This window comes from Convolutriloba macropyga, chromosome 5, assembly GCF_964194025.1.
Source record: "Convolutriloba macropyga chromosome 5, txConMacr16.3, whole genome shotgun sequence".
In the NCBI taxonomy this organism is placed as follows: Eukaryota; Metazoa; Xenacoelomorpha; order Acoela; family Convolutidae; genus Convolutriloba; species Convolutriloba macropyga.
In genome coordinates, this window is record NC_134472.1 from 42,265,569 (window position 1) to 42,282,248 (window position 16,680).

At 36.7% G+C, this 16,680-nt stretch overlaps 1 protein-coding gene across 1 annotated transcript in view; it reads left to right on the forward strand.

Annotated features, from left to right (window-relative positions):
* Positions 1–3,168: 3,168 nt before the first annotated feature.
* LOC142339398 (uncharacterized) overlaps positions 3,169–16,680 on the forward strand; it is a 105,269-nt gene continuing 91,757 nt past the window's right edge. Inside the window, exon 1 of the mRNA XM_075389416.1 lies at positions 3,169–3,526. Coding sequence (XP_075245531.1) covers positions 3,225–3,526 — 302 coding nt within the window. The 5' untranslated portion in view covers positions 3,169–3,224. The remainder of the gene's footprint in view (positions 3,527–16,680) is intronic.

Below are 16,680 nucleotides of genomic sequence, written 5' to 3' on the forward strand. Positions count from 1 at the left end.
AGTTTGTCTCTCATCTGTCTTGTATGTTTACATTGGTTTGATACTAACTTCAGTTAACTTTTGTTTTATTGGCTCGGTAACCATTTCTTGTTCATCAAAAATTCCATTCAAAGCGTTCATTCTACTTTCAACAAGATTCAGTGTTTTTGAATGTGACTTAGCTTCTTTTAAATGCAGTAAAGAGTCTTTCAGCAAGCAATGTAGCCAGTCTTTTGTGAGCTTCCCAGTAAGAGACTTGTAGTAAACATCATTGTTCATCGCAACAACGAGTTGTTCCACACTTGGATAGTATTCAGAAGTTCAGTTGACTTGAGGCCACTTGGTTGCTCGCATCATCAGTAGTCATCATTCAAAATATGAAACTATTTGATAAGTTTATCTCAATAATGAAAAAGAAACGATTTGTCAAATCAAAATAACTTCCGATATTTAAAACCAACGTTTTCGAACTTTACGTTCATCGTCAGGTTAAAACTGTTTTACAAATTGTTAAAAGATAAAAAAAATTGTATTTACTTTTGTCTGAGACCACACTTAGAACAATTCTAGGAACTATTCTAAAAAATTCAATTGAAAATTTTTCCTTGTTGTACAATTTTTAGCCTATTTACAACTCATATTTACATTCGTTATCAATTTATTTAAAAACATTCCTATTCCGGATTTTTTGATTTTGGCCATGTTCATGTATTTTTACGGTTATTCCGAATTTGCCCTAAACTTAAGTATCCCTCTTTTGGAGGTTTTGCAAATTTCGTTTTGTCATGCACAATATGTTTTGTGCCCTATGTATCCTAATCTAGTCAAAATTATAATTTGAACTAATATTTTAACGTGAGTTCCCGCCCCCTATATTCATCGCGTTTGTTTGGTGCCGGCTTCAGCTTGCTGAAGTATATAGATTCGATAATCATTAGTTTTTCTACCGTCCGACAGGCGTCCAGAATTTTCCATTCAATGTCATTCGTGGCGCCACGACATTCAACCAGATGTTGATCCACCTGTGAATCCTTCTTTTGAAGTTCTGTTATCCTTGTGGTATCATGCCGGCTTGTTTGCCCAACATAGATGGATCCGCATTCATTACATTTAATCTCATATACGACGTGGGATTTCAGGTCTCTATCGAAAGATGATTTCAGGGTGGAGAGGCATGATCTTAATTTCCGCGTAGTAAGAACCACTTGCAATTCGTTCAGTTTCTTCAATTTGCTTGCAAAGTACAAATCCAAACAACATCCTGCATGTTTGGCGTATTCTTCATTCGATATAAATTTTGTCACTAATTTTCATTTGCTTCATTATTTGTTGCAGGCTGTTATTGATCTGTTTTTCATTTTTGATCACAATATAATTATCACAACAATTTGGCTAAAGTTTGAGCTTGTCCTGAGTTCTACAGTCGGAAACAGGTGCAACTATTGATAAGCATAAAATTATAAACAAAGAGCAATTCGGATTACAGAAAAAAAGTCTGCAACAGATGCAGTTCTAGAACTGGTTGAAACAGTTTTTGCTAATTTATATCAAAGCAAGGAAACTGTTGCAATTTTTCTAGACCTTGCAAAAGCGTTTAATTCCATTTCGCATAACATTTTCCTTAAAAAAATTGAAATGTATGGTTTTTCCCAGGAAGCGAGAGAATAACTGTTTTCATTTCTTGCCAACCGCAGACAAAAGGTAGAACTTAATGGCATATTCTCTAATTGTGAAATTTTGAATCACAGTGTGCCACAAGGAACTGTTTTATGACCACTCATTTTTCTTTTATATGTGAACAATTTTTCATCAAGTATAAGCACAACGGAAAAGGTAATTCAATTCGCAGTTGACACAAGTATTGTCTGTTGTGGACAGAAAGGTAGCTTACACGGAAAAGTCACGGAAATTTTACAAAAAACAGAAGAATATGTAGAGATGAACAAACTACCTTTGAATACAAACAAAAGCGAACTAATCTTTTTCTCGCGCGATAATTCAGATTTTGGATCTATTTTGTACAAAAACCAAGTTCTCACAACGCAAAAAATTGCAGATATCTTTGTATTCAAATTGACAGGAATCTTAGTTTCGAGGAGCAGCTGAATAAAACCTTGAAAAAAATGGCTCATGCTATAAGATCAATTTACCTTATAAGACATTAAGTTCCCCTGAACTCGAGAACTTCTAAAATCACTTGCGCTTTAACACTTATCATTTTCGGCAATCTTTTTTCAAAATTTATCTGCAAAAAACCTAAAACTCCTTAACCGACAGATTAACTGGGGTGTAAAGGTGTGCTTTCTACGCAAAAAAAAATTGACAAAGCGAGAGATCTGCTTATCCAGGCAAAGACCCTACCAGCTGAGCTTAGCAAAAATGTCGCTAATCAAATTTCGTTATGATATCGCTAGGCCAGAAATTTCTGAAAACTTTCACGGGTATCTGAGTCTTCATCAAAATACTCGGAAAACAATTGAAAATTAGACAAAATGCCAAAAACCAGCTTTAGAATGAATTCGATTGTTCGTCAATGCGTACAAAAATGAAATAAATTACCACATTGGCTTCGGTTGGCAAAAAATGAAAACGTTTTTAAGAAAACGTTGGATGATTTCTTGCTCTCACAACATGAAAAAATTCCTTTGGATAGTAACGTAGGAGCTTTTAAAAGTTTTGAATTTTAGGAAGAAAACAATCAAAAGAAAATTTTAAAATGCGATTCTTTAAGAAATTTGTTGATATTTATTATATTATTATTGTTATTGTTTGAATGATTTTGAAATATTTTTTGTTTCAGGTATATTTAACCGTATGGTTATAATTTTAATTTACTTGTTGCAAAAAAAAACACTGCGTTTCAAATTTTTGTTTTTAGATAAAGCCTCTTTTTAGCAATTTTTGTGATTAGGTTTTCTGGAATATTTATTTTTATGGGAGACATTTAGCTTTTCAATGATTCATCATTTATGCCTCTGTAAAAATTTCGATCTGCCAAAATTGATGGAACAAAAGTCTCAGCATAAAGTTCCCAGCCACGCAAAAATTTGAATGCTTAGAGCTACAATTTGGCTCACCATATTCTGTGCGAAGTTGTGGTATATTGCGTGAAAGGATGATTTGTTACGGGTTGACCTTAGATTAAACTTTCCGTGAGGCTCGCTAAAATGGCTAAAGTGAAGTTCAGTATCATATTATAATTTTTTTCTTCAGATTGTTTTTGTGCGATAATTAATTTGAAAACAATGGCTTCCTCTTCAGTAAGCAGTCAAGTTGAGTTATTAGGCGACTGGCAACCCGTAGTCATGCTTGAACAAATTGATAGCAACACCGAACAGCATACGGTTTCTGAACTGGAATCTAGAGGTAAGAGGCCAGCAGCAGCTATTTGTCTGGAAAAAAGTGAAAGTATTAGCTCAAACAGTTCACAGAGATCGCCTCCAGTTGCTAAAAATGAGCAACAGCCGAATGATGAACCGGATGATGGAAAAAATGAGGTCGAGAACTTCTCTCTTTACTTCCGGCAGAACATAACGAAAGTTTCAAAGTTAGTCACACTGAAATTACTTCCAAACTTCAAATGACAAGGAGGAAATGTTTACTAATGGTGTTAGATACTCACCCTGCCGTTAGTGCGCCCCTATTGTTTGGATTTGAATAGGAGTATTGGTTGAGTGAGTTATTTAAGTCTTGAGGTTTCTTAAATATGTTTCTTGAGGTTTCTTAACTATATCAATAAGACCACCGGTACCAGTTATTGGTTCCAACGGTTTATATCTATCTTTCCTTCAAGCCCCGTCCAATTCCTAGCTTGGACGGGTGAATAAAAGAAGACTGAATGCGATTTCATATCTTTAAAACTTCCAAGACCAGAAACATAATTTTTGCAGATTCCCAATTGAAACATCTCCGATTTCCAAATTTTAACATCCTATCACTTCCAGGAGCGCAAATTCGACATCTATCAGAATTCTTACCGGAAAAAGGCAATACGACAATATAGTTTTATTCATTGGTGGAAACGACATCTTCACCGGCTCAACACCATCGAACAAAGAACCAGAAGAAACAGCTGAAGAACTTGCCTTACTAGCCGAAGAACTTGTGCCCCTTGCGACAGAGAAAGTATTTGTAATTGGCATCCCATCACGAGGAAGCGACAGTGCGAGTAAAAAGAAGGCCAAAGCAACAAACGAATTCATCAACAAATTACAAAAAAAAGAGTAAAAAGTGGGAATACAGAGGCATCACTGAAGAAGTTTATTCCCCGGAATTACACCTGAGTAACGACGCCGTCCACCTCAACGGGAAGGCCCTTGGAGGAATCTGCTCCATATTAAAGAACAAAATCCTACGCACAAATTTCAGCGCAAACATAGACAAAAAAAGACCATCCAAAGGAATACCACTGTGCTGGGAACTGCGAGTGTGGTTCGTACAACCCCACGAATTACCAACGGTACCAGTAATTGGTTCCAAAGGTAAATAAGTTTTTCTTTCCCCAATTTATTAGTTCCACCCGTTTAAACTTCGAATTTTTCTATAAATCACACACACAACGGAATGAGTTCCAAAACATCTGGTAAACAAATTCAATTAGAGGGTATGAGTATCCAATGTGAAACCTGTTCTAAGCCAATTGGTAAAAAAGAGGCAATCTTCCGTTGCGTATGCTGTGCCAATCATGCACATGTCCCCAAGCTGCACAAAACTTAGCATCGACATAATAAATGCACTTCAACAGGTCAATCAAAACGTTCTGCTTCTATGCAACGCTTGCGTACAGCAGAACAAACGTGATGTGATTCTGGAAAAGTCCAACACAAAAACAGAACAATCTAGAAATAAAAGAGGACATTCAAACCACAATCAAAGAAACTATTAGCAGCAAAATAAATGAAATTGAGAATAAACTGCCAACAGCTAACAACAACATTGAAAAAAACCCCACAGTAAAGGCTAGAACTGCAAATGACCTGGCAATCAGAATAAGAGGAATAGATGAAAGTAAGAAAGAAACCGCTCGTGAAAGAGCTGAAGAAGATATACAAGAAATACAGTCAATCCTCAAATTCCTCAAGCTAGACTGCCAAATTACGGACTGCAGGCGCATGGGTGCTTTCAAAGATGGAAGGCATCGTACCATTCTTGCAACCATGCCATGCATGTATGACAAACGCATCTTACTACTCTCACTCTCAAGATTGAAACGATATAGCAAAACAGTGTACATTAGCAAAGACTACTCCCTACAAGAAGAAGAGCAGCTGAATAACTGTCTGAAAAAGCGAAAAGACTTAATAGACGCAGGTTTCCCCAGAAAAAACTTGAAAGTAATGAATCTGACATTATACGAAAAACAAGATGAAAATTGGGTCGAGTACTTAGACAATGCTCGGTATTCCACCTGACTCGCAAAAAATACAGACAAAAAACAAGAGGTATCAATTCTAACGTTTAATTTACATAGTTTCATTGATCTACCACGAAGATTTGCATTTGCAAACGCTTTTGTCCCCTACAATCCAGACATTCTTTGCCTAACCGAGACATGGCTCACAGAAGAAGTTCCAAACAAAGCACTCTTTCTCAAAAATGATGTCATTCACAGAAATGACAGAACTTCAAAATGCGGTGTCTCAAAACATGGAGGTGTTCTAGTGGCGGTAAAAGACAACATTCAATCTAAAGAATTGTTCGTTAAGAACACATGTGAGGGTTGCCTAATCGTAAAAATTAACACTAAAAATGACTCAATCCTAATTGTCTGCATTTACAACCCACCTAAAGGCAGCCCATACAGATGGTGCAAGCAGAAGTTTGAAGACCTCACACAAACGCTAAAGTTTTTAGAGAAGAAAACAAAGCCAAGATCAATCATCATTACAGGAGATCTCAACTTCTCAACCACTGACTGGAAACAAATGTCGTCACCAGATGAACTTGACAACACCTGGCTCAACTATTTCGTAGATGAAAATTTTGAACAAATGCTAAACTTCACTGACCTTTTGGGGTACAAAAAACAGCTAGATGTCTTCCTAACAAACGAACCACAATTTTGGATCAATTTGAAAATCGAAACCAAAATTAGTAATAACTATGCCCTCAACAACAAAAAATGCTCAGATCATTACGCTTACATAACACGATACGAATGCAACTACGATCAAGCGACCGATCGCAGCAGACCAAAATACGCTTACAAAAGAATAGATTGGATTAAATTCAACTGCAACATCTCAAAAAACCCATTTAACCCCTATTGTTACAGTAACGTTGACGAACTTCTTAAACAGTGGTATGAATGGTTCAATCGCCTTTTCGATCAAAATGTCCCAAGAGTAACTCAGCACAGATCACAGCTCCCCCCGTGGGTGTCAAAAAGCACATCCCATGAAATGAAAAAACTATCAACTTTGAAACGAAAAGCAATTGCCCATCCAAGTCCTGCTCCAAGCACACTAAACAAAATAGATTGTCTCGAAGAAAAAGTCAACACACTTTGTAAAAACGATCAAGTCATCTATGAAAGCGAGATTTTCGCAACACGTCAATTCAGCGTTATTCAAAAATATTTACGATCAATTAAAAAAAGTCACACCACTCCCAAGCGAGATGCACCTAAATGAACAAACTGCTAACACCAATGAAGAGAAAGCCGAGTTGTTCAATTTATTTTTCCAGAGTGTTTTCAATTCAAAAATATCAAATGTTCAATTTTGAAGAAAAAGATCTTAATCGCTTTGATATTTCAGAAAAAGAAATTGAAAGTATACTAAACAAACTTGATACTAGTAAAGCCAACGGCCCTGATGATATAAGTAACCTGTTTCTGAAAAATCTATCAAAAACAATAAGCAGATCCTTACTTCTACTTTTTCAAACATTCATTAACAAAGGTAAATTTCCAGCATATTGGAAACAAAGTGACATAACACCAATACACAAAGAGGGCGATAAAGCCGCAATCAAAATGTATAGACCAATTAATTGCCTATGTTGCCTCTCAAAAGTTTTCGAGAAACTTATTTTCAACAAACTCTATGAGCACGTTAAAGGAACACTTCACGATTCCCAGTTTGGTTTTCGGCCTCAACGTTCAGCAATTATTCAAATGTTATGCTTTCTAGACCAACTGTACAAAGAAGTCGACTCAATTGCACATGATGAACTTTTCGTTTTCTACCTAGATTTCCAGAAAGCGTTTGATACAGTACCCCACCACCGCGTTGTTGCAAAACTGTCAGAATCAGGGATCGGGGGAAAAGCGCTCAGATTAATAGCCAACTACTGTGACGACAGAAAACAACGTGTTCGCATTGGAACCTCAACGTCGAGCCTTCGTGACGTCACTAGCGGCGTACCGCAAGGTTCAATCCTGGGGCCACTACTTTTTCTCGTCTACATAAATGATTTACCACAAAAAATCGAATACAGTCAAACCTACGGTTATGCAGATGATTACAAATTGCTCTCTAATAACAAACAAACTTCAAACTGATCTCCAGAAATTAAATGAATGGTGCAATAACAACGAAATGCGCCTCCATGAAAACAAATGCAAGATCCTTTGTTTCAAGAAAAAGTCGCTCTTTACAATAAAAAATGAAACTGTCAGCATCTCGTCTCATCAAAAAGATCTCGGAATACAAGTTTGTGATAACCTCACTTGGCATCAAAACGCAAGCACACGAGCCTCCAAAACTCTTAAAGCACTTTGGTACCTCAGAAGAAATCTTCACCACAGAACTCTCCCTCAAGTTAAATTGAACGCATACAAGGGTTACATTGTACCAATTATATCCTACGCCTGTCAAGTGTGGTATCCATCTAAATGCGATCTAGTACTCATCGAAAGAATCCAAAAAAGTGCGACGAAATGGATAATAGGTTTTTCTCTCACATATAAGGAGCGTTTAATCAAACTGAAAATTCTACCTCTATCGTTTTACTTCGAACTTCACAGCTTATTACTACTATGTGATCTCATAAACAATAAATACAACATTGCCATAGAAAAGTATATACATTTCAACAACAATAATCGGACGAGACAAGGCGCGAAATGTGAAATCAAACTTACGAAAAAACGATTATTCAAAAGCGACGAAAATTTCTGGTCGAGAACAGCCTATCTCTATAATATTGTCAACAAACACACAGACCTTACAGACAACAAAAGTATAAAATATCGGATCAGCGACATTTATTGGAAATTCTTTTTTAGAAGTTTTAACGAAATTGACATGTGCACTTGGAGAATTTGCTGCCTGTGCAAAAACTGTAACCCTATTTCGAAACTATCTCATTTATAACGATCAACAAGGGTGCTTCAACCCGTGCATTGCAGAAGCCTGAACTACTACTACTATATGGCGCGCTTTGTTGTGACTCGGAGAGAAGGTAAGATGATTTGTTTTTCAGCCCTAAGAGGAGTATTGATATCGTCCTTTTTGGACGACTTGGAGGTTTTTGCCGAATGATATTTGTTTCCATCCAAGATGAATTGACGTGTTGCGATGGTTTTCGCAACACGTCAATTCAGCATTATTTAAAAATATTTACGATCAATTAAAAAAGTCACACCATTCCCAAGCGAGATGCACCTAAATGAACAAACTGCTAACACCAATGAAAAGAAAGCCGAGTTGTTCAATTTATTTTTCCAGAGTGTTTTCAATTCAAAAATATCAAAGTTGAACCAGTTCAATTTTGAAGAAAAAGATCTTAATCGCTTTGATATTTCAGAAAAAGAAATTGAGAGTATACGAAATAAACTTGATACTAGTAAAGCCAACGGCCCTGATGATATAAGTAACCTGCTTCTGAAAAATCTATCAAAAACAATAAGCAGATCCTTAATTCTACTTTTTCAAACATTCATTAACAAAGGTAAATTTCCAGCATATTCGAAACAAAGTGATATAACACCAATACACAAAGAGGGCGATAAAGCCGCAATCAAAATGTATAAACCAATTAATTGCTTATGTTGCCTCTCAAAAATTTTCGAGAAACTTATGTTCAACAAACTCTATGAGCACGTTAAAGGAACACTTTACGATTCCCAGTTTGGTTTTCGGCCTCAGCGTTCAGCAATTATTCAAATGTTATGCTTTCTAGACCAACTGTACAAAGAAGTCGACTCAATTGCACGTGATGAACTTTTCGTTTTCTACCTAGATTTCCAGAAAGCGTTTGATACAGTACCCCACCACAGCGTTGTTGCAAAACTGTCGGAATCAGGGATCGGGGGAAAAGCGCTCAGATTAATAGCCAACTACTGTGACGACAGAAAACGACGTGTTCGCATTGGAACCTCAACGTCGAGCCTTCGGGACGTCACTAGCGGCGTACCGCAAGGTTCAATCCTGGGGCATATACTTTTTCTCGTCTACATAAATGATTTACCACAAAAAATTGAATACAGTCAAACCTACTGTTATGCAGATTACAAATTGCTCTCTAATAACAAACATGAACTTCAAATTGATCTCCAGAAATTAAATGAATGGTGCAATAACAACGAAATGCGCCTCCATGAAAACAAATGCAAGATCCTTTGTTTCAAGAAAAAGTCGCTCTTTACAATAAAAAATGAAACTGTCAACATCTCGTCTCATCAAAAAGATCTCGGAATACAAGTTTGTGATAACCTCATTTGGCATCAAAACGCAAGCACACGAGCCTCAAAAACTCTTAAAGCACTTTGGTACCTCAGAAGAAATCTTCACCACAGAACTCTCCCTCAAGTTAAATTGAACGCATACAAGGGTTACATTGTACCAATTATATCCTACGCCTGTCAAGTGTGGTATCCATCTAAATGCGATCTAGTACTCATCGAAAGAATCCAAAAAAGTGCGACGAAATGGATAATAGGTTTTTCTCTCACATATAAGGAGCGTTTAATCAAACTGAAAATTCTACCTCTATCGTTTTACTTCGAACTTCACAGCTTATTACTACTATGTGATCTCATAAACAATAAATACAACATTGCCATAGAAAAGTATATACATTTCAACAACAATAATCGGACGAGACAAGGCGCGAAATGTGAAATCAAACTTACGAAAAAACGATTATTCAAAAGCGACGAAAATTTCTGGTCGAGAACAGCCTATCTCTATAATATTGTCAACAAACACACAGACCTTACAGACAACAAAAGTATAAAATATCGGATCAGCGACATTTATTGGAAATTCTTTTTTAGAAGTTTTAACGAAATTGACATGTGCACTTGGAGAATTTGCTGCCTGTGCAAAAACTGTAACCCTATTTCGAAACTATCTCATTTATAACGATCAACAAGGGTGCTTCATCCCGCGCATTGCAGAAGCCTGAACTACTAGTACTAGCTGAAGGCTAGATATGGTGATCTTTTTGAGGCTCGAAGAGTGTCCTTATCGCTTTCTATGTTGTTACGACCTGAAAAGTGGAGCAAACATTGAAACAAAAGTTCGTTATGTGGAGAAATTTGTGACATATCTGATTCATGAAACAAGAGTAGTGATTTTACTGAGATCGATAACTTATTTTTATAACAATTGTTTCAACTCAACCTGTGAGGCGTCAACTCTAACACCTGCGGACAGCCGGTTGTCATACAATAACATGGAAAGTAATGGAATGCGTCTGTTGACTTAGTGTGAAATACCTCAATTGACGACGCTGTGAAAAAAATGAAATGAGTTTAACTAGCAGTTTGAAAAGCCGACTTTTTTGGTTAAATGTTATCAAGTGACTGCATGATAGAAAAAGTAATTATAATTCAATTTTTGTCACATTTTGTTTTACCTAGCTTGGGAAGTCTTCTTGCAGGGCGATATTCTTCCTAGTGTCGCTGTTTGAATAGGAGTATTGGCGGGGTGAGTTGTTTGAGTCTCGAATTGACTTCAATTTGGCTAGCTGATAGTAATGTGGAGACGGTTACCCCCACAACATTGCGTAATTGCGTATAAGTTTTTTATGTAAAAAACGCATTTTAGCGTGTTTTTATTTATAAATGATTTTTTAAAAAAAAGTTGTAAATTATAATTAACTTGGTTATCATAACTATGGTAATTAATTCAACAGATCAGCAGTTCAATAATTCTAAATTCAAATTTCCATTTCAAATTTCAACGCGTGAAATGTTCGTTTATATTCTCCCCACTTCGGTCAGGTAAGAATAAAAACTCGTGATTGAAGGATTTAACAAATTGTGAATGCAGTTATACTTTCAATTAGATGTCTTTGAGGAAATTCGTTCTGAGGACAAAAACTATTAAAATTAACTGAAGTCCCCACTCATTGGGTGACATTTAGACACAGAAGGGCTCCCCTCTCATAAAGCGAGTCCGATATCACTTGAGGTTAGTGAGTTCTTGAACCGGACTTTCTGGACCCTCTCATTGGGCATAGCGGCACATTTGGATGCGACAGTCCCCATCATTTCTGGCTCATAATCGCGAACCTCTTGCAATCAGCATTGTAGCTGAGCCACGCATGACACTTATTGATACCGCTTGAGCGAGGCGATTGAAGGCTACTGATAGGCCTGAGGGCTGCAAACCTCTATTATCAGATAAAAGAGCTATTATTTTCAATGTTTTTGGCGTTGTTTCGGATAGTCCGCTTAAAGTTTCTAACGGCAATGTCATGAAGTGTATGCCCATATCGCTGCACTTCTGGTGATAATGCCCAATCTTTCTGTCTTCCGCTGGGGTTAGAGCAAAACCACATGTCCTCGCCGCATCTGAGATAAGACTGGCTTGCAGTGGGGACGTAATGGTAAGGTCTAAGGCTGCGGGTGCGGGTTGTCATGCTATAAAACTGGGCAAATACACGTCGCCTGGTCTTGAATTGTTTTCCGGCAAAAGATGATTTTGTTCACATACAGGGGAAAGATTGGCCGACGAACAAGCTGCCAATATTGCGTCTCGTACTCTGTCACGACGAGAGATAATATCGCCACGCCCGTGACATGAAACGGCATGATCTCCAAATATGTCCAAAATAGCTGACTTACAAAATGGACATCTCCTATCCGAATCATAGTGGAAGTCCTAAACGGTATTTCAGAGCAGCTCAATTAGGAATCCCAAATTAGGAATCCCCGAAGTGCTACACTCCTTCACTAGCTCTGTGAAACTACTTTTTTGAGTTGGGTTCACACCAGTAATTTGTTCTACTATGTTTGCTGACTGGGATAAGGAACCAACATCAGCTGCTTTGAATTGCTCCGAGAAAGTCGAACTCCAGCTCCTGTTTTGTTTATTGGCAGGCATGCTTGGTCCCATGAATTATCGCTGATTACAGAACCCAATATAGTTTCAAAAGTTGGTTGTTTGAAATAATCAAATTTTTCAAGTATTTTGTTACTCTCAGTGGATGGAGTGTTGCATCTCATCGAATACACCAATTTAGATGCACCCAGACAGCTACGCAAAATTCCAAGAGCGCACTGAGGGTCCTCTATATAGCCTAGATTGTCTAACACTTTCTCGAGTTTTTTAACCCCTTTTTCTAAACAAGATGCAACAGAAGTGGGTGTTCCGATTGCTGCGCCCAAGATTTCGATTCCTGAGTGGCTGTTTCTATTTATCCTGCTATCAACAGCATTAAAAAACGCGGTGGACCACAACTCGCACTTGTCTCTTCTGAGTTCAAGGCCACACTTGTTGCCAGGAGTTGCTAAAATTTCTAATGATTCACATAGCTCCTCTTCCTTACCTCATACAGTTCCATCATTAAGGTACCAAGAATTCTGCATAAGGTTTGGTGACTTATCGTCGAGTTCTTTGATAATGGGCCAAAGTGCTAAAGAAAACAATAAGGGTCCCAGTGGGTCTCCTTTTTGGACTCCTGATTGACTTTGAATATGAGTTGCATTAAGAAAGAGCATGCTATGCTGAGAATAGCAAAAAGAAGCAAAAGGGGCTAAAGCGGGAATGAATGTTCGCGCTGCATCTGTCACACTGCTTCTCGTAATGCAATTGCAAGCATTGTTGAAGTCGATTTGAAGTAGGCCCGCTGTTTTGTTGTTGAATAAATTTTGAAAGGTTTGTTTTGTTGTATGTACAATGCTTTCTGCGCCGCATTTAACTGCCACACCAAGTTGTTTGATTGAAAAAAGTTCAACAGCCTCAGACCTGGCCTCTTGAGCAATACATTTGGCTATGAGACGTCGAAAAACTTCTCCCACAGCGATTGGCCGTACACTTCCTTTTGTCTTCAGCGCTCTAAGCGAAGCAGGGCAAAAAGTTGGTAAGTTCAGTAAGTAGCCGAGTTCAGTAATTTTGTGATGCTTGAAATAGATTTTTTGGACTGATCGGGGACTGCGCACGTTAAGGCATGTAGAAGGTGCTCAGGGTACATTTTGGATGGGCCGGCTGCTGTGAAGTTTGAGAAAGATTGCAATTGTTTAAACACAGACGCTTCGTCAAACTGATAAGCATAACTACTGTCATCATCAGTTTCCCTCGGTGGCACTTCTTCTGCTGGATGCAAGTTCATCAACTCTTTCAGCGTTTCTCTATAACCAGGGGCCACTCTATCCGAAGACAAGTGGAGTCAATGTTGACTTCCAACAAAAGACTTGAAGACTTTATATATTTAAATAAATAAAAGACTGAAATACTCTACCCTGATTGGTTGAAAAAGGGAAAATACCTTTCCTTAAATGTTTATCTGTTTTCCCTTCAGAACCGTTTAGTCGACCCTGTTAGTCGGTACTAGTCACAGACCTGATATAATAATAAAGTATATTTCTCTCTCTCTACTCCGCTCTTGTTTAGTATTGAGATATACGTTAGACTTTAGCATTGGGGCCCGTGCACTGTCTACTGAAGCTCAGATAGAAGAGTAACAGACTAGACATCTAGAACTTTAGTTTGTCAGGTAAGCCTTAAGAGTATCCTATATTCTTGAGACAACCATAAGACAGTTCCGGAAGTAGCCTATAAAAAAGGTAAGCTCAGAACACGTCTTATATGGTGCGACCAGTTCCGAACTAAACCAAAGAAAATAACAAATTTCAAATCCCCATAACGGAAATAAATTAACAATATTATCACAAATAATAAAAACAAAAGATGGATAGCCATCAACCACAGTCGATAACAAACCATTTCTTAACACCATTTACAATTGCTAGCGACTGCCCGCAAGAAAACCGCGTTATTATTTACAGAATAATAATAAATTTGAAGAATAACCTCTTCAAAGAAACAAAACATACAACAAATTAACATTCATAGAAATCGCTTGGCACACTATCTACCAGTAATACTACTGGATAGAGATCAACTTTATAAACATTATACATTTAGCTTGACAGACGAAAAAGGTAATAGAAAAACAATCTATAATTTCCAAAATGAAACAACATTACCTGATATGTTCAAAACTTTCTTAAGACGACATGAAGACTCACAAGAAAGAACAAAATTAACAGCAATACCATCTACAACGTATGAAATATTACGAAATACAACCGTATACTTGAACGATCAAAAGAAAACAATACAGTCAGTAAACGACAAACTAAGAAACGATGTAATAAATTATAATAATTGGTTAACACAAATCATGCAATTAAAACAAGAACTAAAAACAGCAACATCAGACATAATAAAAATTATCTCAGAGTTCACATTCCTATTCTGGTTAGATAATTTTGAACACATTAATGATAAACGAATACAGTTTGGAGAAACATTCCACGAACAAATTGAAAACTTATGTGGCGAACTTAAAAGTATTTGGGACAGTGAATATTTTTCGCAACAGATTGAGAGCACGCTAAAAGTATGTTCAGATAGTATCAACTACATAGAAGGATTAGAAAACTATGTAAAGATTGAAGACCAGGGACAAGCAGGTTCCTCATCGTTTATGTTGTCAAGAAGTCTAACGTCAACATCAACACCAAAAGATGTCCAAATAAACACAGATTTACAAACAAAACAAACATCAACAATAAAACCAAATAAACAGTCAACATCAGATTATTTGGAAATCAGTAGAACATAACAGATGAAATAGATATATCTGATTCAGAAGACAAAGATGCGAAAATCGGAAACTTGCTACCACCATTAGTAAATCAAAAAGTTAGACGAAAGTATCAGAACCCAACACAATATAATTATAACAGAAATAACACATATATTGGTTCATTGAACGATAACCGTGAACACAATGAACTTCTCTGGGAACAACAAATGTACAATTATCAAGATCTCAAAGAGGAAATAACAGAAAAAGTAACAAACCATACAAATAAACCTATTGATAATATAGAAAATAAATTTAGACAAATTAACGAGAACATAGAAAGAAGACAAGAAGAAGCACTAGAAATGGTATTCGACAAACTTGAAAGAACATTAGATAACATTAGTAGACAAAACAATCTAAGATCAGAAATCGGAAACTCAAACAATCTAAGATCAGAAACCGGAAATTCAAACAATGGCAGAAATTCAAATAATAATAACATAGAAAACACTAATATTCAAAACAATAGACAACAAGAAAATCGTACTAGAGGATCAAATTCAATCACAACAGAAGAAAGAGAATCGACAGTAACAGAACCTCCCTTACCCTTCTATAAACAATTAACATCAATGAGTATAAACGAAGAGCCACAAATAGAACAGAACATTAGTAGTGGCTCAGTACAAACAACAATACGACCATTTGACGGCACAGATCCAGCATATACTGTTGAAGAATACTTAAACAGTATAGTTGCAGCAATGATATTTAGTAGCGGCATAGAACCAGTAAACAAACCAGGACATCATCAATGGAAAGTAAAAAGAGCAGCTTTAATTTTACATACACTACAAGGACCAGCTCAAAAGTGGTATTCCACTCTTCCAAGTGAAACCAAATTGGATTGGGAAACATTTTGCAAAGAATTTTCAGACATGTTCGACTCAGAGAAATCAAAACAACAAGCAAAAATAGTGTTACAACAACTACTAAAACACACAAATGAATCATTACGATCACTTGCACTGAGAATAGAAACACTTGTAAAAACAGCATATTCATTATATACAGAAGATTATAGAAATAGCGTAATGAATCAAACATTCATTAGATGCTTAGATAATGAATTAAAAACAGCAGACTTGAAAAAACATGCCAATCATAAACAAACGCCAAGAGAACCAGAAATGCCATTCAAGACACTAGTTGACAAAATAGATCAAATGGATTTAACAAGAACAATAACAAACAATCACAAAAGATTATATGAAGTCAACCAAATAACAACTAACATTAGTGAAGATCTCAAACAAATGAATGCAGCTTGTAACAACATAAACGATCTTAACCAAAATGATTTAGAACAATTTGAAGGAACAATCTGTAACGTTCTAAACGGAATTAATAACACATACGATAGAAAAACTTTAAAGGAAGACCAAAGTTTGCACTCTTTTGCCGCTATTGCAGTTCACACGGTCACACAAAAGGAAGATGCTTTAGAAGACCACGAAGAGAAAGCATAGCACGACCAAAAGAAGGATCATTTTACAGTCATATGAGAAACAATCAAAATTTACCAAACAGAATTGATTCGAATAACATCAACGGACGACAATTACCATCAACATCACCAGTATACCACAATTCCCGAAGAACACCATACAGATCACAATCAAGAAACAACTCTAATAATAACTCGTATAA